Here is a 25677-nt window from a genome sequence, read left to right on the forward strand (position 1 = left end):
CACGAGTGGAGGAGCCAGGGATCCTAGGGCCAGCAAAACAACTAGCAAGGCACAGTGTTGTGGCACTCGTGGGCCCAGATCGACCCCCGCCGCTGGAGTCCAGCTTTCCGATGTGGCGTCGTGCGCCTTTCTTTCTTTCTTTTTTTTTTAAAGATTTATTTTTATTTATTTATGCAAGCACTGGGTACAGTCAGAAGCACGGGAGGGTGAGAGAATTCACCAGAGCCAGAGCAGAGAGCAGAGCAGGCAGAAGGACCGAAGCACACTGCTGAGGGGAGCAGCGGGCGGCAGGAGAGGTCTGCGCGCCATGTGGGACCCTCCTCCGGTGGCCGGGGAGCAGCCGGGATCGAACCGGCGCCGCAGAGGCCGCGGGCAGCTTCGCAACCCAGCGCTCAACCGCCGCGCCACCGGGGAGGCCCCGTCGTGCCCTTTTCTAATGTTCCTGTTTCTTCCTCTCCGGGACTGTCTCTGCACATCTCTTGGGGTCTCCCGGATGCTGGAGCTGCGGGCAGCACCTGCCCGCGCAGGTCCGCTCCATGGGCCCACACCCTGGGAGGGATGGAATGGATGGGGAGTAAACTACGGCGGGTCGGCCCCTCCGCACGGAACGGATTAGTGGAGACGAGGTCATCTTCAGGCCAGAGGAAGGGACGGATGCTAAGATGGGGGCTGGAGTGGGCGGGAACACCCAGGGCAGACCAGCAAAGAAGCTGCCACACTCGGCCGTGCCCGTCTCCCCAGCGCCCCCGCCCTGTGGCTCAGAGCCGGCTCGTGAGTTGTCTGGAGCGCAAAGGCATCGCATGAGCCTCCTGAATGCAGCCGCGGGACTCCTCGAGGGATCCCCGCCCAGCCGCTGCCCCATGCCCGCTCTCCTTCCTGATGTCCACTAGAAGCACCCGTCCCTTTAGCCGGGAAGGCTTTTCCTCTCCTCCAGGTAGCTCTTCGCTGGCTGCTCGTACTCGTTGGTGTCTGGCCCAGTAGGCAGGGAGCAAGGCATGGAAGCAGCGGTTTCGGTTGGTCCAAGGACCAGCCCAGAGCAGGTGACAGTACGAAGCTCACTGCCGCTTTAAAGCAGCAGGCCCTGGGATCAATTCTCTTGGGTTCCAAGATCCTCTAGGGCAAGTCCCTTCATTTCCTTATTCTTGATGAGGACAAGGTGTTCTCCTCCTTGATGGGGCGAAGGGGGTCAGTAATAGAATCCACACAGAGTGGTATTGTAAGATTTAAATTGGTCTGAAGGATGCCCAGCACTCAGCTTCTGAGATAACAAGCAGGGTATGAAGAGGGCAGCTCCCTAGGCAGTCCCGGTACCTGTGGCAGAGCTTAGGAATCAAATGGGTGGATCTGGAGTCAGGCTGCCTGCCTTTCTGCCCTGTCCCAGAACTTCGTAGCTCTGTGCCTCCTTTGGGCAAGTTATTTAACTTCTCTGTTCTTCAGTTCATTTTTGGTAAAACTGGGATCATACCAACTGTTCCCATGAGGTTTGTCCTGAGGATTAGATGAGGTCAATATCTGATGCTTGGGAGGAGCTCAATGAATGTTCATTTTTACTCTTTTTCTCTTAAAATGAAGTCTTAATATCCTGCAACTCAGCTGTTGTTTTCTAATGACACTTGACAGGACTTCCTGGTGAAGGAACAGGAAAGCCCAGCTCCAAGCCTGTGGGGAGCTGGAGGCTGGAAGGAGCCAGGTGGGAGGAGCCTTGGGTCATGTCCTTCTCTGCCCAGGAGAGTCCTCCCCAGGTCTCCTCACTTGACGTCTTTGAAAGTGACTGTCTGCTCCAAGGAGGGGTGTTAGGGTTTCCCTGTTTCCCAAAGGACGTGGTATAGGAAGGCCCAGAGGTCAGTTCTCACTTCCTGTTGTCAGTAAGGTACATATCCAGAGGGTAAGCACTGGGGTTGAGGCCGCTGTGGACAGCATGTCCTGGTGGCTGTCTCGGGAAGCCAAAAGCAGAACTGCCTCCTCCACATTGAATGGCATTGGTAGGTGGCTTGAGGGATGGGGAGTGTCCCTGAAGGGAGTGCCTGCTCTTAGCAGATTCAAGAAACACTCAGGGTGCCCTGTAGTGTACCTGGCCCTGACCTGCTTCCCTGACCATCAACAGGCTGGCCCAGTGCCTGTTCCTGAGGGTCCCAGGGGACTTTGTCATGAATAAGGCAGCACAGAGAGGAAGTATGAGTAGGTATGTCCAGGGGTGGGAACATGAGTTTTATTTGGGATCATTAGAAAAAAAAATCACAGCAGCATCTGTGGGGTCAGAAGGACCAGAGGGTGGGAGGGAGTTGAAGGCAGAGGCAGCACTGAAAGACAGGCCTGTGGGTGGTGGGGTGAGGGCTCAGATACAGCCTTGAAGCTCACACTTCAGGGCCAGGCACTCCTTGCTCCACAGGGGATGGGGTTCCAAGGCAGAGGGGTGTTCCTTGAGGCCTTCAAGGCTGACTGGATGTCCTCTAGTCTCCTCCAATCTTGGTCTGGAAGAGAAGGTGATGATCATACACAGCTCTGGGGTCCCAGCCCTCAGTGACCACTGTAAATGGGGTGGGACCAGCACCACCCTGACCTGAGGGGCTATTTTGTGAAGGAACTTGTTATTCAGGTCAAGTTCAGGAAGCTATAGAAGGTCAAGTCTCCCCCAGAGGACTCTGGTACCACAGGAGGAGAGTGGCAGGCCCGTGAGATATGGGGTTCCTACCTGAAAGCCTTCTTTGTGTTTTTTCAAGATTTATTTTTATTTTTTTATGCATACAAAAACGGGGGTGTAGGCAAGAGTTGTGGGGAGTGAGAGGATTCGCCAGAGACAGAATGGGGAGGAGAAAAGGCGGATCTACTGAAATACACTGCTGAGGGGAGCAGTGGGTAAGACAGGAGAGGTCTGCTGCACCAGGTGTCAGCTCCGTGGTGGGGGATGGAACTCATGCTGCAGTGGCTGGTGATAGCTTGATAGTGCTAAGACTTTAACCCCTGCACCACCAGGGAGAACCCTCCAAAGACTTCTTTGAAGGGAATCTTGCCCAGGGACCCACAGTGTACCCCAGGAGCCCAGCTCTTACCTCTTCAGCCAGTTCCTCTTCCACTTTGGCTGCTTCATTCTCTTCTGGGGGTGTAGGTTCCAGGTCCTCCTGTAGGGTAGCAAAGTGGTTGTGGAATCTTGTAAAGGGTGCAGAGTCCTCAGTTGGTGGGCAGGACTAGACTGGGTGATCAACCTGGACCCTGGTCTCAGCACCTACCTCTGGAGGGTCCTGCCATCTCCATGCTACCACAAGGCCATCCTGGACTGGGGGGCATAAACGTGCACCACTGTAATAGCCAGAGTTGGGGCCTTTCTCCAGGCCAAGGGCAGGTGGTCACCTGCCTAGTCCTGCTGGCCCATAGTAGGTGCCTGAGGTCAGTGGCATGAGAAGTTCAGGTTCACACAGACTAGTCATAGACCCAAGGCACGTTACTGTTCTTAATCTCTTTGTGCCTCATTTCCTCACCCTGTCTCGTGGTATTTTGTGACAATTAAAAGCTTACAATGAGTCACTAAGTATAAATTGCCTTAGGCAGAGTCTGCTCTGTGGTAGGTGCTAGAACATCTCCTCCCAGCTGTCCTCCGGGGAGTGCCTCACTCCTTCCATGCTCTCTGCTGCTGTGCACTGGCACACACAAGTGCAAGCACAAAGGCGGAGGTGAAGGGTGGGGTCAGATCCTGAACTGTTTTCAGTCACCAGAGGGCGCTGCTTCCTGACTTCTCCAGGGAGGTGACAGGCAGCCCACCAGGCCCCTCGGGGGAGGCTGGACACTCTGGAGCTGTTAAGTGGGCAGCTTGAGCCTGGTGTTCACTGCCAAGACCCTGCCTGTCACCACGTGGGAGCCACAGGACCCTGCTTTCAGCTGTAAATGTGATCTCTCCTCTATGCTGAGCACCATCAAGAGGGTGTGGTTTTGATCCTCCCTTTCCAGTTGGGCCCCAGCTACGCCCTTTATAAGTATGAAATGAGGATTTCAGGCATTGATACATATTGAAAACACCAAGCACAAGCTGTGGGCCCCTAAATCTCTGATTCCCCATATATTAATGGGGTGATAATGCCTCCCCTCAAGCTGGCCTCTCCAGAGCCCCAGAGAAAGAATAGGACTAGTCTGAGAGCCAGACTGGGAACCAAGGTCTCACCTTGCGCACCACTCCAGTGTTGACCACGATGTTTTCTGCTTCCTCCACGGTCTTGTTGGCCACTGTGTTGACGCTGGTGACCACAGCCTCACTCACAGCATTGGCCTGCTCCTTGGTTTTCTCAGCCACTGTGGGAGGACTCTGGCTGGCCTTGGTTCTGACGCCCTTCCCACCCAAGCCTGGTCTGCTCAAGTCAGGCCAGAGCAACCCCTCTTCCAGGGAACTTGAACTGTGGCCCTACTGGAGACCCTTTTTGCCCACGGGAATTCTGATGCTAATCGGGAGAGTGGGAGGCCCACCCTACATCCAGGCTCAGGTTCTGGAAGAGTCTGGGTCCATGTACAGCTTGGGACATGGACTATAAGGTCAGGAGGGGTAAAGGGTACCAGAACACAGCAGTCCCTGGAGGTCCCACCATATCCCCTCATCACCAGCTCCTCACCTGAGGTCACACTCTGCACAACACCCTCCTTGGTCTTGGCTCCTGGGGAAGAAATGGAGGTGTCAGCCCAGACCTACTCCTCCAGGGGTTTGGAGGAAGGTGATCAGGGAAAACACACAGAATAGCAAGGCAGGCTCTAGGGTGGGTAGGGGGTGAATGGTGTCTGGGGGCTTTCAAAGGCCACTTCCTGCTGTGTCTAGAGGAAGAAGAAAAACGGGAAGTGGACAGGACAGGACAGGGCAGTGCTGGGAGAAAATTCAGGAGAGACCAGGTCTGAGATAGGGTCCGGACGACCACAACCTCCTTCGCCAGGTGTATCCTGGGCCCCAGAGCAGCTGGAGGACAGCAGAGGAAAGCTGAGTCAGCGGCTCAGCCCCCTCCTCTGAGGAAACTGAGGGGGGTGGGGCTGGTTAGGACAAAGAGTCTCCCCTCCAGCTCCACTCCTTCCCTCTGGGCAAAGTGGGAATCTATACCCCGGTTGCTGCTTCTTGGAGGGTGGGGACCCTACCTGGGCACCTGCCCACTTGACCCAAGGAGACTCCAGCCTTGAGTTCCCCTGGTTCTGTCTAAGGGGGTGGGTGCTGCCAGGCTGAAAGATGCTAGGGTGTGTTTGTGCATGCATTTTTGTCTGCGTAGATGGGTGTGTCTGAGGACTGATTACCCCTCCAGTTGCCCTGCCCCAGAAACCCCCCTGAAGAGCCTAACTTAACAGCCAGGTCCTCATCACCTCCCAAAATGCCTCCCTAGGACTAGGGGATATGGAGTCAGGCCCAAAACCTCCGAGCACCCTGGCCCCCAGCCACCAAGCTGCCCCGCCCTGGCAAGCCCTGCCACGCCCAGACTCACCCACATACATGACGCCTTCCTTGGTCTTCTCAGCAGCTTCTGTCACCCCCTGCTTGGTCTTCTCCACGGCACCCACCACGCCCTCCTTGGCAATAGAGAAGCCCTTCTTGAAGACGTCCATGGTGGTGACAGGGACGGGAGCCCGACGCTACCGACTGCCGGCAGGCTGTGGCTGGAGCTGGCGCAAGTACTGCCGCAGCCGCTGTCCCTGCTGCTGCCTCTTATTGACGACAATGAAATATTGATGATGCAGCGACTGGCCGTGGGAGCCCAGCCAGCCAGGGCGGGGGCGGGGAAGGAGGGAAGGAGCGAGAAAGAGGGAAGGCGGATGCCCACCCGCCCCCTGTCTCCTTCCCCCTGGATGGGGCAGCAGGGTCCAGTCCCTTGGGCCTCAGCTGGTTCAAGCCTCCCCTCTGCTCCTGCCCTCCCAGGAGGGCTAACCGGGGGCTGGAAGCATCCTCACCTATCACGGTTCCCCATTCATTCACTCACAGGGGCAGCTCTGGCCGGAAGCTCTCTGGCCCCGGGCTGTTGTGTCTGGACATCTGGGGCAGACGGGGCTGAGAGAGGGAGGCAGTTTTGCTACCAGCACTCCAGACAGGGACAAGGTCAGGGACACACAGTCAAGAGTCATCCACCTTCCAGAACCACCTGTGCTACCTGGCTTCTCCCCAGAAACATGGATCCCTGGGGTTCCCACCAGGAGGAAGTGGGCAGGGGCACAAAAGGGTATCCCTGGCCTCTGGCTACACCCTTTGCAGCCCTCAGGCAGCTCCTTTCTCCCTCTGAGCTTCACCCAGCTGCTGGCTCCCACAGCCCAGTGGTGGAGGCGCTGAGTAGGCATGAAATCCCCCACTTCCTGGCCACCAGCATGGGGGAGCTGCAGGGTCCCTGAGACTGACCCACAGATGTCTTGCAGCTTCACCTCCGCGCTTATGCTCTTCTGACTCCCAGGGAGCAGGCTCCCATGGGGCCTGGATGGGGGGCCACCTTCCTGTGTCTCCTACACCCCCAGTGTCCCTGAGTTCTCTCTGGCACAGGAACCTGCCTGCGATGTTGGCTGCCTCTATGGGGGCCAGGCAGTGGGGTGAGGGGCCGGACGAGACTTGCCGGGTGGGCCGGCCCAGGCCACTTCCTCTCTTTGTTGTCCTGTGCTTTCTTTTCCTTCTGAGACTTAACTTCATGACAACGTGACTGGCAGTTTCTGGAGTCATTTGCTGAGGCTGAGCCTGCCCAACTGCGACAATGATCCTGATGTTGTTACTTGGTCTTGGGGGACCCCTAATTTGGGGTCTGCCTGGGGCCTGGGCTCAGGCCCCAGGTACCTGGTTCTCTGATCCACCTGACTCCAGACAGCCTGGGGCCTGGAGGGCAGAGGCTGAGGACACCAGCAACGACCCCATTAGACGGTAAGGAGGTTGAAATTCTTGTGGGAGGTTGTCATGGAAACCTGAGTCCCAGTTCAGCCAAAACAAGGCCTTTCTGGACCTCAGTCATCCATCTGTGACATGGGCTTGTGTAAACTACCTGCTGATCAGCTGTGAGACTGAGTGAGGTACTAGGTGCCAAACTCCCCTTCAAGGGGCCACCCCTAGGCAGTCGGGACTAGGTACCCCAGGCTAAGAACCACAGGAAGTCCCCTGCCTGACCCATAGCAGAGAACAGGGCCTGGGGTTTGGACAGGTTGGGAGCACTCCTTACTGTCATCTACCCTGCATGGGGTGTTGAGGGGCTGTGGTTCCGGAAGTCTCCAGTTGGTGTGGCAGTGGCTTCGGCTGTTCAAAATGAGTTAGTTCTGAAAGCTGAGCCCTCGTGGGGTAGCCCAGCTAAGCCATAGAGAGGACTGATACTCCTAGGGGCTGGATTTTGTGTCTTCAACCTGGCAGAGATGTGCCCTACTCTATCTCTGGAACGAAAATAAAAAAGTCTCAACATCAAGCAAGCTGTTCTGTGCCTCTCTGGATATGTGCAGAACACTCCTCTGACTGACCAGGACGCCATTTTTTGGTGTTCTGTTTGTACAGGGCGAGGGGTCCACCTGCTGGTAAGGTGCTGGGCCTGAGGTCTCTCCTCAGGATACTGTTAGAGCAGCAGGTGCCATTTGCTGGGCTAGGCACCTTGCCAGGTGTTAATCCTCCCAATAGCCTTGGTTACAGAGGAGAGGCCTGAGGCTCAGAGAGGCTAAGCAGCTGACCCACAGCCACACAGCTAGGAGAGCTGCAACTAGCATGTGAGTTGAAGTCCAGAGTTAATGCTGGGGTCCCTGGAGCACTCAGAGGCATCCCAGGACCCAGTATGCCTACCCCCACCCCCACCGCATAGACCGGTTACCTGAGAGCATCTATATGGATTTGGGGAGTAAAAGGGGGCAACTTAACACATACAGAGCCTCCCACCTGGCTGTCAGAGATTCATCTTTGTGTTGGCCTAGAGAATCAATGTTTCAGACAGTTCTATACAGCTCTGATGCTTCAAGGTGAATGTATTTGCTGGACCCACTCCCAAAAGAGAGTGCACACTGACCCTCAGAGGGGGAGGGGTTGGCTGTGTGGGGAGGATTGGCTGGAGGAGGACCTAGTGAGGGGTCTGTCACCCCTCTGTCCCCAACTCTGCTGAAGGCTGGGATGAGAATATGACTTCTGGTGGGAGAACCTGGACATGTAGCTCTGATTTCAGGACCAAGGACCAAGCCTTCCCTCCCCGAAACCATTAGCTCATGCCCAGTTTGTGGGCTGCCTGCCTTGTTTTGATGAAAGGGGACATGAAAGGGGGTCCAAATGGATGGGAAAGAGATGGTAGAAGCTCTTCTTCCTCTCCATCCCATCGACTGTGGGGCGGGACCATGTTCCCTTAGCCTGGGGAGAACAGGGCTTGTCCTCATGGGCTGCCCTCTGGTCCCTTTTGCGTTTGTGTGGTCCCAGTGTGTACAGAGCACCGGCAGTATGTACAAGGCCTTCATTTTATTTTATTTTATTATCATTATTTTTTAAGATTCATTTACTTATGCATACAGAGCTGGTGTACAGGTCAGAGATGTGGGGTCTGAGAGGATTCACCAGAGACAGAGTGGGGAACAGAACAGGCAGATTGACCAAGGCACACTGCTAGGGGAGGAGCAGGTGTGACAGGAGAGGTCTGCTGCGCCATGTGGGTTGCTCCCTGGTGGGTCAGGGATCGAACTCGTGCTGCAGAGGCTGTGGACTGCCTCACAGTGCAGTGCTCAACCCCTAGCGCCACCAGGGAGGACTCATTGTGTACCAGGCCTTTGGCCCAGGAATGCCCATGCAAGTGTCCCAAGCCCTGGATTTGGGGCTCCAGGGGATTGCATAGTTCTCTGGGGTTCCTTCCCATTACCCCAGAAGCCACGGTCCCCACAGGGCAAGCCAAAGTTGTCCAGGCCTCCAGAGGGGCTGGTGAGAAAGGAAGGAAACCCTGACCAGCTTCCTTGGGCTGATTGCTTCCCGTGATCCAGAGGAGGGAGAGGCGGAAACGCTGCTCCAGCCCCCTCCCACAACAGGGCAGGGGGTGCAGAACAGGCGCTGGGCACTCAGGAAGGGCCTGGCAAACTGCCGTGCCTGGCTTCCAGTGTCAGGCCTTTGCTGGCATGAGCCTCTCAGGCCTGTTTCTGGAGCCCAGGACCAGGGCAGGCCCTAGACACAGACCCAGATTAGACCCTTTCCAAGGACAAGACCAAGCAGACCAAGCTGGTGCTTTGCTGCCCTAGTCCCACTACTGTCAGCTCCCAAGGGGGCGGAGGGCATGGTTGAGTGCTTCCTAGGGCCCTGGGGACCTCATAAGGAGGAGGCACTTGTGCTCTCTGGCTTTGGTGGGGTAGAGAGAGCAGCAGTTTAAGATGTGGGCCCCACAGATGCTGAACTTCCTTCCCCACAGGACTGAACTTGTGATGGGGACCGAGCTGAGCCCCAGGCCAGGTGCCCCCATTCTGCACTGTTGCAACAACACTGACAGGTCACCACAGCTCTCTCCACTTTACAAGCCCTGAGGTACAGAGGGGTGGGGGGCCTCTCCGGTGGCGCAGCGGTTGAGCGCTGGGTTGCGAAGCTGCCCGCGGCCTCTGCGGCGCCGGTTCGATCCCCGGCTGCTCCCCGGCCACCGGAGGAGGGTCCCACATGGCGCGCAGACCTCTCCTGCCGCCCGCTGCTCCCCTCAGCAGTGTACTTCGGTCCCTCTGCCTGTTCTGCTCCCCGCTCTGGCTCTGGTGAATTCTCTCACCCTCCCGCGCTTCTGACTGTACCCAGTGCTTGTATAAACAAAAAACAAACAAATAAATAAATAAAAACAGAGGGGTGGGGATGCTACCCAAGGCCACACAACTCTAAAGTAATGGGCAGAGTCCGGATCCACACCCATTGGGCTACAGAGCCCAGATGTCCTCTGTCCTGTCTCCCTCAAAGGGTGGAGGTATGGGAGACGCTGCTCTGGCCACCACTATTAGCTTTTCCCGACCCACGTGCAAGGAGCACTTTTGATTTTTGCAATTGGGAGCTCAGAGCCCAGAGGAGTTACTCATGTCCTCACAGGAGCAAGGTGAAGCCAAGGCTGCCTGTCTCTGGCCACGCCTGCACCTCCTGCACCTGTTTCTGCTCCTAAAGGCCCAGGGCCCTGGGCACAAACAGGGAAGAAGCCCTGGCCTGAGTCACACTTGGGGAACCATGGCTCCTGGCTTGATGCCGAGTGGGCCTCTGGCTTCTCTGCCAAGGTCCCTTTCTGGCTCAAAAACAGAGTTTTGCAAAATTCTCCCCTGAGTGGTCACATTCATGGCTGCGTTCAGGATCCCAGAAAGCAAGAAGGCTAAGACACCCTTCCTCCCCAGGAAGACTTAAAGGGCAGACGGAGGTGGGATTTACTGGTTTGTTAAGAGCATTTAAGTGTCTCAGAGGTGGAAGCAGTAGCACATCCATAATTCAGGGAACTCCAGCTAATAGCCCTTTCCCTGCTTCACCTCAGCCGCCCCCCTCAACCCCCACCCTCACTCCCTGCCCCCAGGGAGGGACCTGGATTAGGAATCCTCTTCACCTTTCCAGGACTAGGGGAAAGGTTTTACTCAAGGTCACCCTGAGTCTAGGGAGGGGGTGGGGGAGTCCCCCAGCAACTACTTAGCAACTCCAAGGGGATCAGCTGACTCTCTCCTACATGGGACGAGGCAGTAAGTGGTGGTCATGACAGAGGCCCAGCACAGGACCAAACCTGGCTGGCACTTGCCTCTCAACAGACCGCTGGGAGATGAGGACACCCATCATTTCTCCCCAAGGAAGGGTATAAAGAGGGAGAAGGCCTGAGACCAGAAGGGAGTGAGAACAATGGCATGCTTCATGCTTCACCCAGCTTGGCTGGGGGCTGGAGCTCAGAAGGACAGCAAGAAGCTGCCAAAAGCAGGAGGAAACCAAAGCAAAGGTCAGGAATGTTCCCAGGGCTTCTGGGCCAGCAGGCTGTACTGTGCCAAGGGGATGGGGATGCTGAGGGAGGGGGATTGTGGGCAGGGAGAATAGAGGCCATGAAAGCCAGAGTTTGGGCAGGTCAGGAGGGAAAGTTCCTGGACAGGAAGGGTGGGCAGCACCACTTCTGGTTCCAGGAGCTGGACGTGGAAAGTCCCAGTCACTCCCTGGCAGGCTGGACCAGACCGGATGTGCCCAGGCAGCCTCTGCTGGAGTTGAGAGCACGTGCCAGGAGTGAACTTTGTTTAGAACATGTTTCTGAACCTCGACATTATTGACATTTGGAATTGGCTAATTCTTTGTTGTGCATGGCTGTCCTGTGCTTTGTAGGGTGTTTAGCAGCATCCTTGACCTCCACCCACTGGACGCCAGTAGCGCCCCCACACCCCCAGTCACGACAACTATAAATGTCTCAAGAAGTTGCCATATGCACATGGGGGAAGTTCCCTCTCCCTGGTTGAGAACCACTGACACAGGGAAACACTTTTCTCTAGGGCTGAGCCCAGGATTTCCATGGTCCCCAGGATGGAGGTGGGGTGGGAGTCGCAGATTTTGGTCCTTGGAACAGTCTGTGCAGACAAACATCTGGCCCACGGTCCTAGAGTTCTGGGACAGCACTTTTACTGTCCACTGTTTCAGTGTTGAGTGAACAGTCTTTGCTTTTGTCCAGATTTTTGATGTGTTCCCATTTCACCACTAACTGAATGGTTTTGTCAAATCCTCTGCCATGTTCCACCGTTCATTACTTGGCTTTAGAGATGGTGTTGATAGGTGAGGTACACAAGATGGATAGACCTAGACACATGAGAAACTCCTCACTATTTTCTTCCAAAATGCTCTACCTGTTCATCTGCATTTTCTCATCCAGATGGAAATGACTATAAATATATATATATAAAATATATATACACATTTAAGGTTTATTTTGTTATATACACCCATAGACAGGAATCAGAAAATTATGGCCAAATCTGACCCCCTGTTTGCTTTTGTAAATTAAGTTTTAGTGGGAGCACAGCCACAGTCATTCATTTATGTATTGTTAGTGACTGTTTTAGTGCTACAATGGCAGAGTTGAAACAAGAGTCCACATGTCCTGGGAAGTCTAAATCAGGGCCAACTTCATGGACATATGACCTGAGCAGTCACAAAGGATCCAACACTCAGAAGGCCACCATATTGGGTTTAATTTCTATTGTCTTGCTTTTTCATTTTGCATTGTGTCCTACAAATTAATTTGTCAGTCTTACGTAAAATACCTACTGCCTATCCCCAAAGAGAAACTTTGCTGGCCCTGTGAATTAGAGTCAAACCCTCTACAAATTTTGTTGAGACAATCAGAAGCCCCAGCTTACTCTGTTCCCCCAAAACAATGACCAAATGTAGGTGATTCTTTTGGCATTTACCTCTTATTTCTAAATAAGATATATACTCATACTGTTATGAGTATAATAATATATTCACATTGTTACTTGTTGAGAAGTGGCTTATCCATGCTTTTGCTCTCATTCTTTTTTTTTTTTTTTTAAAGGTTTATTTTTATTCATACAAGCACTGGGTACAGTCAGAAGCACGGGAGGGTGAGAGAATTCACCAGAGACAGAGCGGGGAGCAGAGCAGGCCGTCAGACGAAATACACTGCTGGGGGGAGCAGCAGGCGTGGCAGGAGAGGTCTGTCGCGCCACGTGGGACCCTCACCAGTGGCCGGGGATCGAACCGGCACTGCCTCGCAGCCCAGCGCTCAACCGCTGCGCCACCGGGGAGGCCCTTGCTCTCATTCTTACTCTGTACTCCAATCCCAACACACATGTATATGCATACATGCGTGTGCACATGTGCACACACACACAGGCCCTTCCCAGTCATCATTCCACAATATTGTCCTTATGAAAATTTACATTCATACGACTATATATGCTACTGAGAGTTGAGACTTGAAAAAAAACTATGAGTCCTTTTTATACTTTCCTGCACAGTTACCTGATGTGGGACCTGGGAAGAGAAATGTTTTTGTTTTTTTTTTAACACCTTTATTGAGGAATAATTTACATATAACAAGATTCACCCATTTAAACATACAACTTAAAGATTTTTTAGTAAATTTACTGGGTGGTTTATCCAACACCATAATCCTATTTTGGAACATTTCCATTTTTCCAATAAAATCCCTCATGCCAATTTGCAGTTAATCTCCATTCCTAACCTCAGTTCCAGATAACCGTTAATCTACTTTCTCTATAGATTTCCCTTTGAATTATAAAACACTTGGTATTTGGGCTTGACTTTTTTCCACATTATACTTAAAATAATGTGTTCAACTAATTTTTTTAATTTTATTTTTATATCCCCATACAATTGCAACCCCCTTATTTTGACCCCAATCCCTCCTTTCCCCACCCTCCACCCCCATAGAGTGTCTCTGGTTCATAGTTTGTTGATTTTGATATTTTCTTTTTTATAGTTATTCTTTTTCCTGGTCCCTTATTTAAGTTTTCTAGATTCCTGCTATGAGTGAGACCATCCGGTATTTTTCTTTTTCTTTCTGGCTTATTTCACTGAGCATGATCCCTTCCAGTGCCATCCATGTTGCTGCAAATTGCATGTGTTTATCTTTTTTGAATGCTGAGTAATATTCCATGGTATATATGTACCACATCTTCTTGATCCAGTCATCTATTTTTGGGCATTTGGGTTGTTTCCAAAGCTTAGCTATTGTAAACAGTGCTGCTATAAACATAGGGGTGCAGGTGTTCTTTGGAATTGATGTTTCTGTGTCCTTTGGGTAAATACCTAGGAGTGGAATTGCTGGATCATATGGAAGCTCTATGTTTAGTAGGTCCAGAAATCTCCACACAGCTCTCCATAGTGGTTGGACCAGTTTGCACTCCCACCAACAGTGCAGAAGAGTTCCTTTTTCTCCACAACCTCGCCAACATTTGTTGTTGCTAGTTTTTTTAATATGTACCATTCTCACTGGTGTGAGATGGTATCTCATGGTAGTTTTGATTTGCATTTCCCTGATCACAAGTGATGTTGAACATTTTTTCATATGCCTGTTGGCCATTTGCATTTCCTCTTCAGAGAAGTTTCTTTTTAGCTGGAAGAGAAATGTTTTGACAACTCACTTGTGGAAAATCTATTCTGCTCTCCTAACATTGATTGATAGTTGGGCTGGGTACAGCATTCCAACAGGAAATATTTTTCCTTCAGTATTTTGTAGATAATTCTCCACTGTGTTCTAGTATTTGGTATTACTGTTGAGAGGTTCAAGGCCATTCTAATCACTGAGGGGTGTGTGTGTGTGTGTGTTGCTCTCTTCTGGAACATTTGATTCTTTTCAATGATTGATTCCCCCTGCTCTCCTTCTAGAATTTTAATGGCTTGGATGTTGGAATTCTTATGGTTTGGGTGTTGGTTTTCTATCTTTCTGACCTTTCCTCTTTTATTTCCCAACTCTCTTTGTTCTTCTTTCAGGGAAATTTCTTTAACTTAACTTTCTTTTAAATTTCTTTTGTATTTCCACTGTTATATTTTTAATTTCTAATTTTTATTCTCAGAGTGTTTTGCACCTATTTTTAAATACTTGTCTGTGTAAGTTCTCTTATCAATCTGGAAATATTAATGCAAACTCCAGGGTACTCTTCTTCCTGCACCATCTGTTTTCTCTAAGCCGATTGTCTTCCATTTGCTTGTTTTGACCTTCCTCTTTGGTAATGCAGGTTTTCCTCACAGGTCATCTTTGGATTTTTGACTTCTTAAGAATAGAGAGACTGCGGAACTGATTGGAAACTGAATGTCTGGATGGGGCATTCTAATCCGTTTTGTCATAAGATGTTCTGCTGAGCTATTTCATAAGGGGGAACCCTTAATGTCAGCGTCCTTAGGTCTTTCCTCTTGACTTTGGCCATCTTCCTAACATGCTTTTTCAGTCTACTGCCAAGAGGTTTGGATGCCAGACTTCTGCAAGCCAAGTGGGAAAGCATGCTGGGGGTCTCAGTTCTAAGTAGATATGGCCACACAACTCCCCCTTAATCCCTCCCCCTGCTTCCCTAGAAGTATTTCTGCATGACAGTGTGTGATGTCTCCAGCATAGAGATCAGCTCCAAAGGATAAAATCACAGCCCCGACAGCCACTCCATCACCAAGGTCTCTGAACACTGCCTTCTATTAGCTCTCAAATATGACCATTTCTCTCCACCTCTTCCACCATCATCCAGTGAAAGCTTCCAACAACTTCTATCTGGACCTTGACACCACCACCTAAGTGCCCAGGAACCAGGGAGGCTCTGTCATGTCACATCCCTGCTTAAACCCTGCATGACTTCGAGGACAGTCCAGCTTCTCAGATGGCAGGAGAAACAACAGCCTGGCTTCTCATTACCTCCACAGCCTCCCACTGCAGACCCTCTCCTGTCCCCATTTCAGTGGGACCACATGCCTCTATCACAGCTTTCAAGGCTTCATCTCCCTCTCTCCCCAATTATACCTCTTCCTGAAAGTCACCCCAGGTCCCAGCACCTGCCACACCATCTGACATTGCCTGCTCTTCCTTGGACTCTGAAGATAAAAGCTGAACCTCCATATTGGCACCAAGGGCTGCTAAGCTTGAGCCCAGCACCTGCCATCCAGTTCAGTGTTGAACTGAACTGGGCCATGGAGGTCATTGCCACCTGCAACTCTGGTAGCTGACTGTTGGGGGAAGACCCTCTGACCCCTTCTGCTGAGCCCATCCAGCCTGCATCGGGTTAGTGAGCACCCTCATGCTCCTAAGACCCACAACAGCATATACTGTGATGGCATCGAACACCCCCCAGGTGTTCAGGACACTGTGTGCAATCCCCAAACCACCCTGTAAGACTGTGGTTTGGGCAATCTTTTCCAGAGGAGGGACTGCTTGGCCTGGCTGTCTTTCCTTACAGTTGTTTGAAAGCTATTTCCATAATGACCATAATGGGGCACAGCCAGAGAGCAGGTGCCCTCCCTGTGGCTAGGTCTCTGGTAAAGAAGATGTGATTAGTGATAGGGTAATGCTGCAGTGCTCACTGAATATGTAAAGGTCCGGGGCTTGACACTCAGCTGCCCGCTTGGAGGAGCATATTACAATGTTCCTCTGATAGATGGGGAAATGGAAATACCCTAAGTGCCTTGCTCCAGGTCACACAGTCAGAAAGTATGAAGGACCCCAGCAGCACCATGCTGCCTCACTGGCACTGGGTGAAATAGTGACAGTCCTTCATGGCTCTATTGGCAATTTTGCTATGGGATTTGAGGGCAGGGTGTTCCTCAGCTTCCCTGCTGGCCTGGGGGAGTAGGGTCTCATAGATGATGGTGAGCAGGCAATGTTTTGGAGCTTTTACTCTGGAGCTTGGAGTTAGGGATGAATAATGCAGAGCAGCACTCCCTCCTCAGGCTAATGGATTCCAGAATTCCTAGCAGTAGGTGGGGCAGGGAGCTGGACAGCCACTCTGCACTGCTATTCCCATTTGACCTCCAGGAAGAGTTGCTGGGCACCTGAGAACAGCTCAGCAACCCTCGCCTCTGGCTTGTTTTTTTCCCCAGTAATTGGTGCCCCTACCAGAAGTCCAGGCTGGTCACCTTCATAGCCGCTTGCAAAACAGAGAAATTCCTTGTCCACTCACAGCAGCTGTGTCCACCGGGGGCGCCGGACTGCCAGAGAGTCAAAGTCATGTGAGTAGTGTGGGGCAGGGTGGGCCCCTGGTCCAGGCCCTGCTCTGGCTCACCCTGGAGCTGCTGAGCTGGCCCTCTTCCCCCAGGTACCGCATGGCCCACAAACCAGTGTACCAGGTCAAGCAGAAGGTGCTGGCCTCCGTGGCCTGGAAGTGCTGCCCAGGCTTCGCAGGCCCTGACTGCCAGCATCACGGTAGGGCTCCCCATGGCCCCTTGCTCCCTTGACCTCTGACCCTAGAGGTCATGCTGCTCTGGGATCAATATTCCATGCCTCCTCTCTGCAGATTCCATGGCAATCCCTGAGCCTGCAGATCCAGGTGATGACCACCAGGAGCCGTGGGATAGGCCAGTCAGCCTTCAACCTGGTATGTTGCTTTCCTGGAAGGTGGAGAAGGGGCAGGCAGGAAGCACCCATGTGCCCAGGTTCTTTCTCCTCAGAGGCAGTGTCACTTCAGGAAAACTTTCAGAATCAACACAGATGCCTCTATGGCCCCTCCATTTCCTCAGCTCCATACCAAGGGGACCAGCCTCACAGGGCCTTAGTTACCTGCCTGCTGGCTAAGCAGATGCACCTTTTCCCTTGACCCATATTCTGGAAAGGACAGTTTCATCTGGCACTTCCTTTCCCCCTGAAATGCACATGCTCCAGGGCCTGAAAAAGCTTCCCACACCCCCCCAAACAGTGCCAGGAAGTCATGCTGTCCCTGGTGTTGAGGCAGCACAGGAGAACCACCAAGACATCGTTTGTGGAGACTTTCAAAGTTGGGGTGGTGAATGAATTTCATCATCCTATCTATTAACAAGAGAGGCCTAAAGTGATCCTGAGAGGCCATGCACATGGGGCTGAGGAAGAAAATGTGCCATGATTGATTAGTCATGGGTGCAAGGGGCAGGGTGAAGTTTTACTTGTCTTGCATTTGCCCTTCTGAGAGTAAAGGTTCTACAGATCCTCCTCAGAAGACAGCACATACCTCTTTGATCTCAACTCTGAAATCTTCTCCATACTTCATGATATACCCAGCCCTGAGCGCTAGCTCTTGACACCTATCTCTCATGTATCTCCAGGCCACCTAGCCACAGAGATCAGCAACAGCGCTCTGGGAGACCTTCAAAATGATGTTCAACAGGTGGCAGACAGCCCCTCAGACCTGTGGAAGGCCCTGCCAAGCAACCTCACAGCTACAATGACTGAGGCCAACCAGACTGAGGCTAATCAGACGGAGTTTGGTGAGGGGCAGGCGGAAGGGCTGAAGGGCTGAGTGGGAGGGGAGGTAAGAAGGCCCAGACCTCTGAAGTTCCCTCGTCTAGTCCCTACCCCTCCTCAGGACCATGTGAAAATGTGTGTCTGTTGCAGGGTTTCCAGGCAAATCCTTGGAGCAAGTGCTGCTGCTCCACATGGATACCTTCCTGCAAGGACATTTCAGCCCCATTTGGAGGAGCTTCAACCAAAGCCTGCACAGTCTCTCCCAGGCCATAAGAAACCTATCTCTTGATATGGAGGCCAACCAACAGGCCATCAAGAGAGTCCAGGAGAGTGCAGTGGCCAGGACTGACTTCCAGGAGCTCGGTACCAAATTTGAGACCAAGGTTGAGGAGAACGCCCAGAAAATGAGCCGGCTGCAGGAGGACATGGAGGACCGTCTGCATGCCCAGCAGCTTTCCCTGCAGCTCTCCCTCTCTGAGGTCCAGGGCAATGTGGACACGAAGCTGAAGAAGCTCCTTAAGGCCCAGGAATCCCTGGGGGTCAATGGCAGCTTGCTGGTGGCTACTGCAGGAGCAGCAGCCAGGCCAGAGCCAGAGAGCTTGCAGGCCAGACTGGGTCAGCTGCAGAGGAACCTCTCGGCTCTCCATGTGGCCACTGGCCGCAGGGAAGAGGAGTTACAGAGCACCCTGGCAGACATGCAGGCGACTCTGGCCCAGCATGTGAATGAGATCAAGGAGCTATATTCAGAATCTGATGAGACCTTCGATCAGATAACCAAGGTGGAGCGACTGGTGGAGGAACTACAGGTGAATCACACTGCATTGAGAGAGCTGCGGGTGATCCTGATGGAGAAGTCACTAATCATGGAAGAGAACAAGGAGGAGATGGAGCGGCAGCTCCTGGAGCTCAACCTCACCCTCCAGCACCTGCAGGGCGGCCACGCCGACCTCATCAAGTATGTCAAGGACTGCAACTGCCAGAAGCTCTACTTTGACTTGGATGTAATCCGGGAGGGCCAGAGGGACCATACGCGGGCCCTGGAGGAGACCCAGGTGAGCCTAGATGAGAGACGCCAGGAGGACGGCTCTTCCTTGCAGGCCCTGAGCAGCACCGTGGATGCTCTGTCACTGGCCATGGAGTCACACAAGGCAGATGGTGAGCGGGCCCGGGCCGAGACATCGCGGCTCAGGAGCCAGCTGCGGACACTGGACAGCGAGGTAAACAAGCTGAAGGCCTCTGAAGTGGAGATCCGCCGCGAGATCCAACAGCTCCACAGCTCCTTCGCCGCCCTGTTGGAGGATGCACTGAGGCACGAGGCTGTGCTGGCCGCCCTCTTTGGGGAGGAGGTGATGGAGATGATGTCAGAGGAAGGGACTGGCCCTTTGCCCCTGCGCTATGAGCAGATCCGCGTGGCTCTGCAAGATGCCGCCAGCGGGCTGCAGGAGCAGGTGCTGGGCTGGGATGCCCTGGCTGCCCGGGTGACGACCCTGGAGCAGGCCATGGTGGGTAGTGGGCAGAGCAGGGCTGGGGGCCAAGTGCAGCCCCCGCTGCCGGCAGAGCACCTGGAGCCGAGCCACGATGCCTCAGGAGAGGAGGCCGGTGGGATGGACCTGGCTGGGCTGGCGCAGGAGCTCCAGCGCCTGAGTTCGGACATCAAGCAAGTAGGGCAGTGCTGTGAGGCTTCCTGGGCCACTTCTCTCAACAGCTCCCTCCAGGGCCTCCATGGAGCACTGGCCAGCACTGAGCTGGACTTAGAGCGGCACCAGAAGCTTTTCCACAGCCTCTTTGGGAACTTCCAAGGGCTCTTGGCAGCAAATGTCAGCCTGGATCTGGGAAAGCTGCAGGCCATGCTGAACAGGAAAGGGAAAAAGCAAAAGAAAGGTCTGGAAGCTCCCAAGAGGAGGGACAGGAAGCAAGTGGAGCCTCTGGCAGATACACATGTCGGAGGGCCAGTCACGGGCACCCTGGGAACAGAGCTCTGGGAGGCAGGTGAGTTTCTGGACCCAGGGAGACTAGGTGAATCTAGGAGAGGGTTGTCTGCAAGCACCTCTTCTGCCACATAGAAGGCAGGTGAGAGAGAGAGAGAGAGAGAGAGAGAGAGAGAGAGAGAGAGAGAGAGAGAGAGTGTGTGTGTGTGTGTACAGGTATTTATGTCACCTGCCAGTGGCAGCACACCATGGGAGGTGAATGCAGGAAGAGCTTTGGGCCCCAAAAGGAGCTCATTCTGCAAATATAGTTGACCCACCTTGCTGCTCTGCAACAGGTCCTCTGTGTAACCCTTTTTGGGCTTTGCCATATTGAATTATCATATCCACTCAACAATGTATTATTGCCATCTGACCCTGGAAACAGAATCAGTCAGGGGCATTGTCCTGCTCAGAGAGCCAGTAAGCAGCTACAGAGTGGCCCTGAACCCAGTCTGGCTGTCTCTAGATGACTGGTCCCTGCAAGGTTCCAGGGCCCTGGGTTTGGGAAACTGGCTGAGGCTGAAACAATGTGCAGTCAGTCTCCCTAGCCACTCCCTGAATGTGGCTCACAAGTGACTCTCTCCTGCCATTGAGGCTGGTGTTGGGACCACCTCCTCCCTCAGACCCGTGGACTTAGCCCAAGGCTGTCATCTGGGCTGTCTGTACTCTGTGTAGCCTGGCATGTGGAAAGTTCAAGGTCTTCCTCCTACTGACCCTACTTTATGGCCACAGAGGCCTGTATCTTCTTGGTAGTAGAGAGAGCACAGGCTATAAAACACCAGTTACTTGTCTCAGTTTCTCCTGCTGTAAAGTGGGAGACTCACTGCCTGCACCACAGGGCTATTACCAAGGGTAAGAGAGAAATTTACCAAGTGCCTAGCACTGGCTTGACATTTAGTAGAAACCAGTCAACATTTTCCATTTCCCCAGCATTTTCAGGGTGGAGGCTTTTTCTGCCTACACTAATTGTTCCATCATTTTCCCTCTTATGAGGGGGTGTAAGGTCTCAATATGCTAATGAATTTAGAATTTTCCTGAGCTTACCACTGAAATATTTTGTTGTTCTAATATAATGGTTTCCCACCAAAATTAAAAATTACCCTCTATCTTGCAGGAAGACTAGAGGGCTTGAATTTGTACCCTCCAGGCAAGCCCATTCTCTGTCAGCCTGTTAACAAATCAGTGAATCGCAACCCTTCCACCAGAAAGGTGCACTGTCACTGAGTGGGGTCTCCCTCTAAAGCCCAACTCCAGGCCGCAAGCAGGTTGGCGAGACGCAGGGGAGGGGGAGCCAAGCAACGGCAGGGGGCGCTCTAGGCCAGCCTTCCTTGGGCTGGACCAGCGCCCCACCTCCTGGGTGCTGGGGGAACTGCAGAACCAGCAGCAGGCCTTTGCGGAGACAGTCTTACACAAAGCGGCTGCTATTCTGAACTCTCCAATAATTCTCAGAAAATCTTCCAGAACTAGAGAAAAACAGCATTTTTTGTCTTTCACAGGGCTATTTCTGGAGTGGGAGCCAAAGAGCTGGCTCTCTAGCCCCATGACCTAAGTCACTAGCTGCTGTGCAGATTGCTCCTCCTTTCAGGCCTTGTTTTTACTTGTACTAACTCCATGCTCTTTCAGGGAACACGCGCGCCACGGCCTTGTCAGTGCCAAGGCCCGTGTCATGGCTGGACCCCCATTGGGTCCATCTCATGTCCAGCCCAGTCTTCCCCGCCCCAAGCCTCTTGGCCAGGCAGCCCACTTGACTCCTTCCTCACTGTAATTCACCCCCACACTCCCAAAAAGCATTAAACAATTGCGATTCACTGACTTGTTAACAGGCTGACAGTTTCCTCCAGTTGCCTGCAGTGGGCAGGGGGCTGCACACCTACATTCTTTCTTATCCTCCTAAGGCTGGCTAAAGCACACCGTCAGGGGAGAAGAGCACCAGAAATTAGGAGACCCCAGGGCAGCTCCCTGCTGGTAATTTATTAGTGTGCCACCTTTCCCTTTCTGGGCCTCAGTTTCCCTATCTGTAATCCCAGGGCTCTGAAACATTCTGAAAACATTAAGATGACCAGCTTGAAAAGACTTTTCCTCCCCAGTCCCACCTGCTCTTCCTTCTCTAAGGTGCTGTGACAAAGCTCCAGGAGTTTGCTTTTCTCTCTCCACTGCTCTGTGATTATCTCCAGTGTCGTATTATTACCTTGAGGAGCTGTCACGTTTTCTCTTTCCTCTGGGTATCACAAGATTCTTCTCAGGCAGCAGTAGTTTGGGAGTCAGCTGTGTTCCTTTTCCAGCCTGCCACTGGGCAACCAGCTAGGCACCTGATCTCCTCAATCAGTGGATCTGTTCTTGGAAACTAAGTGAACTGATGTTGATGGCAACAAAAGGAAGCCAGCCTGTGCACTGGAACTGTTCACTCCCTTTTACCATTTTAAGAAAACAAATGCCTTATTCAAGAGCCTACTGTACTTCTCTCCCTCCCTTTGAGGGTGCTGGAAAGGAAAAGGGATGAAACAAAAATGTACTTTAAAGTATACTCTAGAAGAGAACAGACTGTATCTATCTTCCCTTCTCTCAATTAGTGAAATACTGAGGTTTGGCCAGGTAGTTCCCACTCCCTGAGATACACTATCATTGGGAATATCTAGGTTACCTGAAGACAGAGACCTATTTCTAATGTTAAGCAGGTGAGGAAGCAGGTCTCAGGGCTTCATTTACCATCCGAAGGAAGGTGTCTTTCAGCACTTTCCTCCTGTGTTCCAGGCACCCCCGTGGCCTTCTACGCCAGCTTTTCAGAAGGGACAATGGCCCGGCAGACTGTGAAGTTCAACACTACTCACACCAACATTGGCAGCAGCTACTTTCCTGAACAGGGCTACTTCCGAGCCCCTGAGCGTGGGGTGTATATGTTTGCAGTAAGCATTGAATTTGGCCCAGGGCCGGGCACCGGGCAGCTGGTGTTTGGAGGTCACCACCGAACCACAGTCTCTACCACCGAGGGCCAGAGGAGTGGAAGCACAGTGACGACCTTTGCCGTGGCTGAGCTGCAAAAGGGTGAGAGAGTATGGTTTGAGTTAACTCAGGGATCAGTAATAAAGAGAAGCCCACCAGGCACTGCATTCGGGGGTTTCCTGATATTCAAGACCTGAACACTGGACACAGCTCTGATGAGACTTCGGGGACTCACATAACTCTCCTGGGCCTGGAGCTCTGGCCAGGTTTGGTCTGGAGACCATCCAGTGGGTCTAGCTCTTTCCTGGAGTTCTGCATGAACAGCGTGGCCTATGGGGCCTTCCTCTAGACACACTAGGTTTGGATATTTTTTAAGGACAAGGGCTAGGGTGCTTCCCTGGGCAGGATCTGACTAGGCACCTGTGAACCTGGGCCCACGTGCCTTTTGAGACAGCGTGTCTGTACTCCAGCCCTTTGGCACACCCTTTGTTCAGCCTTTTTGGTGTTTTGCTCCTCCTATGGTTGGAAACTTCCTTACAACACTTTAAACCTTTCTCCTTCCTCTTTTTCCTAATCTTGTGCTACAAAATCATTCCTCCCCACCCCCAGGAAGTGTATGTTTAAAATAGAGGTGACATCTTGGACAATAGTGGAACCAAATATTGGACCAATACTGGAACAAAATACCTCCAACCACTGCAGAGCAGCAGAAAACCAACCTGTTCAGTTTCTTTCAGTCAGAAATGGCAACAAAGGCTGCTAGAGCTAACCTAGGGAAACAAAACTGGTAACTTTTATCATCAGTCCTTCCTTGACCTTATTTATCTGTGACTTTAATTTCACTTCGTTTTCTCCTTTCCTCATGCAGGGTAAAAGTCAAGACATGCCAACCATGAGCTAAAATGTATATAGCCTTCACCCTTTTTACTTCCTCTTATAGCTTATCATCATCCTAAATGTTAGCATCTCTAACCAGGAGGGGAGCTGAAAGAGGACATGAAGGAAAACTGTGAGAAAAATCTCCCTAAATGATGAAGAACATTAGAATAAAGTGATGCCTTTCAAATCTCTGCCTGGTTTACTTCTAGAGAATGAAAAGATTTGATGAAGTAGATAGAACTATGGGACAAAATCAAACTACTTGGGATAAATGTGACATTCATAATTCTACCCCCTATTTTACTTAAATTTCAGTGAATTCTAAGTAAAACATTCAGAGGCCACCACAGTAGGCAATGACATTAATACTGGACTAGACATTACTACTCAGTAATGATTATTCCTGCAATATCAATACATGTATTTGTAAAATTACATATTCTAGAGGAAAGAGGTGTGAGATGTTAATCATTTAGCAGTTGGGGTTAATAAGGTTCCCAGCCCTTCTTACTGTATCCCAGGGGTCATTAATTCAAATAATTATCCCTCAGGATTTACCACTGAACTCTGTGTACTCAATAAGCTGAAGTCAGTGTCAAAAAGGAACAGTGTTACAGGCTACACTGCCACAGATGGTTTAACTTTTTAACTCTTTTCACTTGTAGTATAAGGTGGTTAGTTTAATGATTCTCATTAAGTATTCTGGTACTTTATTATGCCGACCACAGGTTCAAGTCTCACGTATCTGCTCTTCCCTTTGGCCAAGTGCTCTTGGCCACTGCAGCTCAGATACCAAGATCAATCCTGACTCAAGGCACAATGTGTCTGTGTCATCCCTCATCAAAGATGGGAAAGCCAGCACAAGGTCACCCCTGCTTCTAGAAAGACCATGCTGTGTCTTCTTTTTGTTCAATCTTGCTCTTATTGGTCATGGTATGCTAAGTAGAAACACTAGGGCAATGTAGTCTTTAAAAGATTTTCATTTAGAATTCATTGTACATAATTGGCAGAGTGAGTTGATCTCCATAAAGGGTACAGGTCTGCCAATCCTCATATGCCTGGTATTCAACAGGAGGTTGAAAGTGCTAACAGGTACATTCTGCCAGCAGTATCGGTAGATCATTCTAGGAAAGTCTCTGGAATGAGAACTGGAGAAACAACTGTCTTTTAGATAGCCGGCCCATGCAAATTTCACAAAACATACTATCAAGCTTAAGGGCATATTTTTCTCTTTAAACATTTCTAAAATTTGGATTCCAGGTAAGCAAGAAATCTAAAACTTAATCTGATAGATTTCTCTCTAAGTCATCTAATATCTTTGGGTGGAAATTCTTTTGGTACTCTACATATAGATTCCCCAGGCCAATGTAAAAATACCCTTCAATGGTGGCATCCAGAATAAGACAATGGGTCAAGCACAGAGTGGTATTATACCACCCTAAAACTGGTCGGAAAGATATAAAAGTATTCAAAAATAATGAAAAATAAAAGGCACCTTAAGCACAAATCAGGAAATTTTAATAAATAAATCCTGAAAAAGAGATCAAGTGTAAAATGCAACAGCAATAGGAAATCATAACCCCAAACATTTGAGACCGTTGGAGAGAAGGGAATGATTCCACAGGAGCCCCTAACACACGGGTGGAAAGCGGCAGATGAAGCAGTGGGCAGTCAGCTGCAGTGTGGCCTATCTTGAGCTAGAATAGTGCATGTTCCCTCATTACCGCCCCCCCACCCCCAAACATACACATACTGTTACAGGGTAGCTGGCTACCAATTATCCAGACACAAGACACTGCCACACTGAGATGTGTGAAATCTTACTGAAATCAATTCCCATGGGAGTCAATCCAAAGACATGTCTTCATAAACCATAGCATAGTGTCAAAATACCTCCAACCTTTATTCTTATTGCAGAACACTGTTAAGAGGATCTAACCTCCATAAAAAAAAGTTTCTTAAAATTCTCCTTTTCTCTCACACTCTGGTATATCATGTTTATCTCAAAAACTTCAAAAACTCCTCTCCTAGCTGTAGCTGGAACACCGTTTTCCATTCAGAAAACTCTCTTGAACCTGGCCTGACAATGACAAAACTTTTGG

The 25677-nt window shown here is 51.4% G+C and overlaps 2 protein-coding genes across 2 annotated transcripts; one reads left to right on the forward strand and one right to left on the reverse strand.

The window, feature by feature from the left end:
- Window positions 1–2183: 2183 nt before the first annotated feature.
- Window positions 2184–6528, reverse strand: SNCG (synuclein gamma). The gene is made up of 7 exons (XM_037496220.2): window positions 6344–6528; window positions 5905–6001; window positions 5442–5661; window positions 4596–4637; window positions 4154–4281; window positions 3051–3119; window positions 2184–2471 (listed from the first exon to the last, which is right to left on the reverse strand). Exons 3-7 carry the CDS (start codon window positions 5560–5562, stop codon window positions 2451–2453), a joined length of 381 nt encoding a protein of 126 aa, XP_037352117.1. The 5' UTR covers window positions 5563–5661; window positions 5905–6001; window positions 6344–6528; the 3' UTR covers window positions 2184–2450.
- On the forward strand, window positions 6524–25677 carry MMRN2 (multimerin 2). Its single transcript, XM_037496219.2, has 7 exons — window positions 6524–6850; window positions 16457–16585; window positions 16672–16778; window positions 16870–16950; window positions 17651–17812; window positions 17940–19778; window positions 22508–25677. The coding sequence occupies exons 1-7, from the start codon at window positions 6687–6689 to the stop codon at window positions 22891–22893; spliced, it is 2868 nt and encodes a 955-aa protein (XP_037352116.1). The 5' UTR covers window positions 6524–6686; the 3' UTR covers window positions 22894–25677.

Source organism: Talpa occidentalis, unplaced genomic scaffold (genome assembly GCF_014898055.3).
Source record: "Talpa occidentalis isolate TD23 unplaced genomic scaffold, MPIMG_talOcc4v2.1 talOcc4.8, whole genome shotgun sequence".
NCBI lineage: Eukaryota > Metazoa > Chordata > Mammalia > Eulipotyphla > Talpidae > Talpa > Talpa occidentalis.

What these genes read in the sequence shown, in the direction of transcription:
- SNCG (XM_037496220.2), bottom strand. Translation starts at nt 5,562, where the DNA reads ATGGACGTCTTCAAGAAGGGCTTCTCTATTGCCAAGGAGGGCGTGGTG. An exon ending in ACACTGGAGTGGTGCGCAAG is followed by an intron (nt 3,120 to 4,153) that starts GTGAGACCTTGG and finishes GCTACCCTACAG; the next exon opens with GAGGACCTGGAACCTACACC. An exon ending in AAGAGGAACTGGCTGAAGAG is followed by an intron (nt 2,472 to 3,050) that starts GTAAGAGCTGGG and finishes CTTCTCTTCCAG; the next exon opens with ACCAAGATTGGAGGAGACTA.
- MMRN2 (XM_037496219.2), top strand. Translation starts at nt 6,687, where the DNA reads ATGATCCTGATGTTGTTACTTGGTCTTGGGGGACCCCTAATTTGGGGT. An exon ending in AGCAACGACCCCATTAGACG is followed by an intron (nt 6,851 to 16,456) that starts GTAAGGAGGTTG and finishes TTTTTTCCCCAG; the next exon opens with TAATTGGTGCCCCTACCAGA. An exon ending in CCCTGACTGCCAGCATCACG is followed by an intron (nt 16,779 to 16,869) that starts GTAGGGCTCCCC and finishes TCCTCTCTGCAG; the next exon opens with ATTCCATGGCAATCCCTGAG.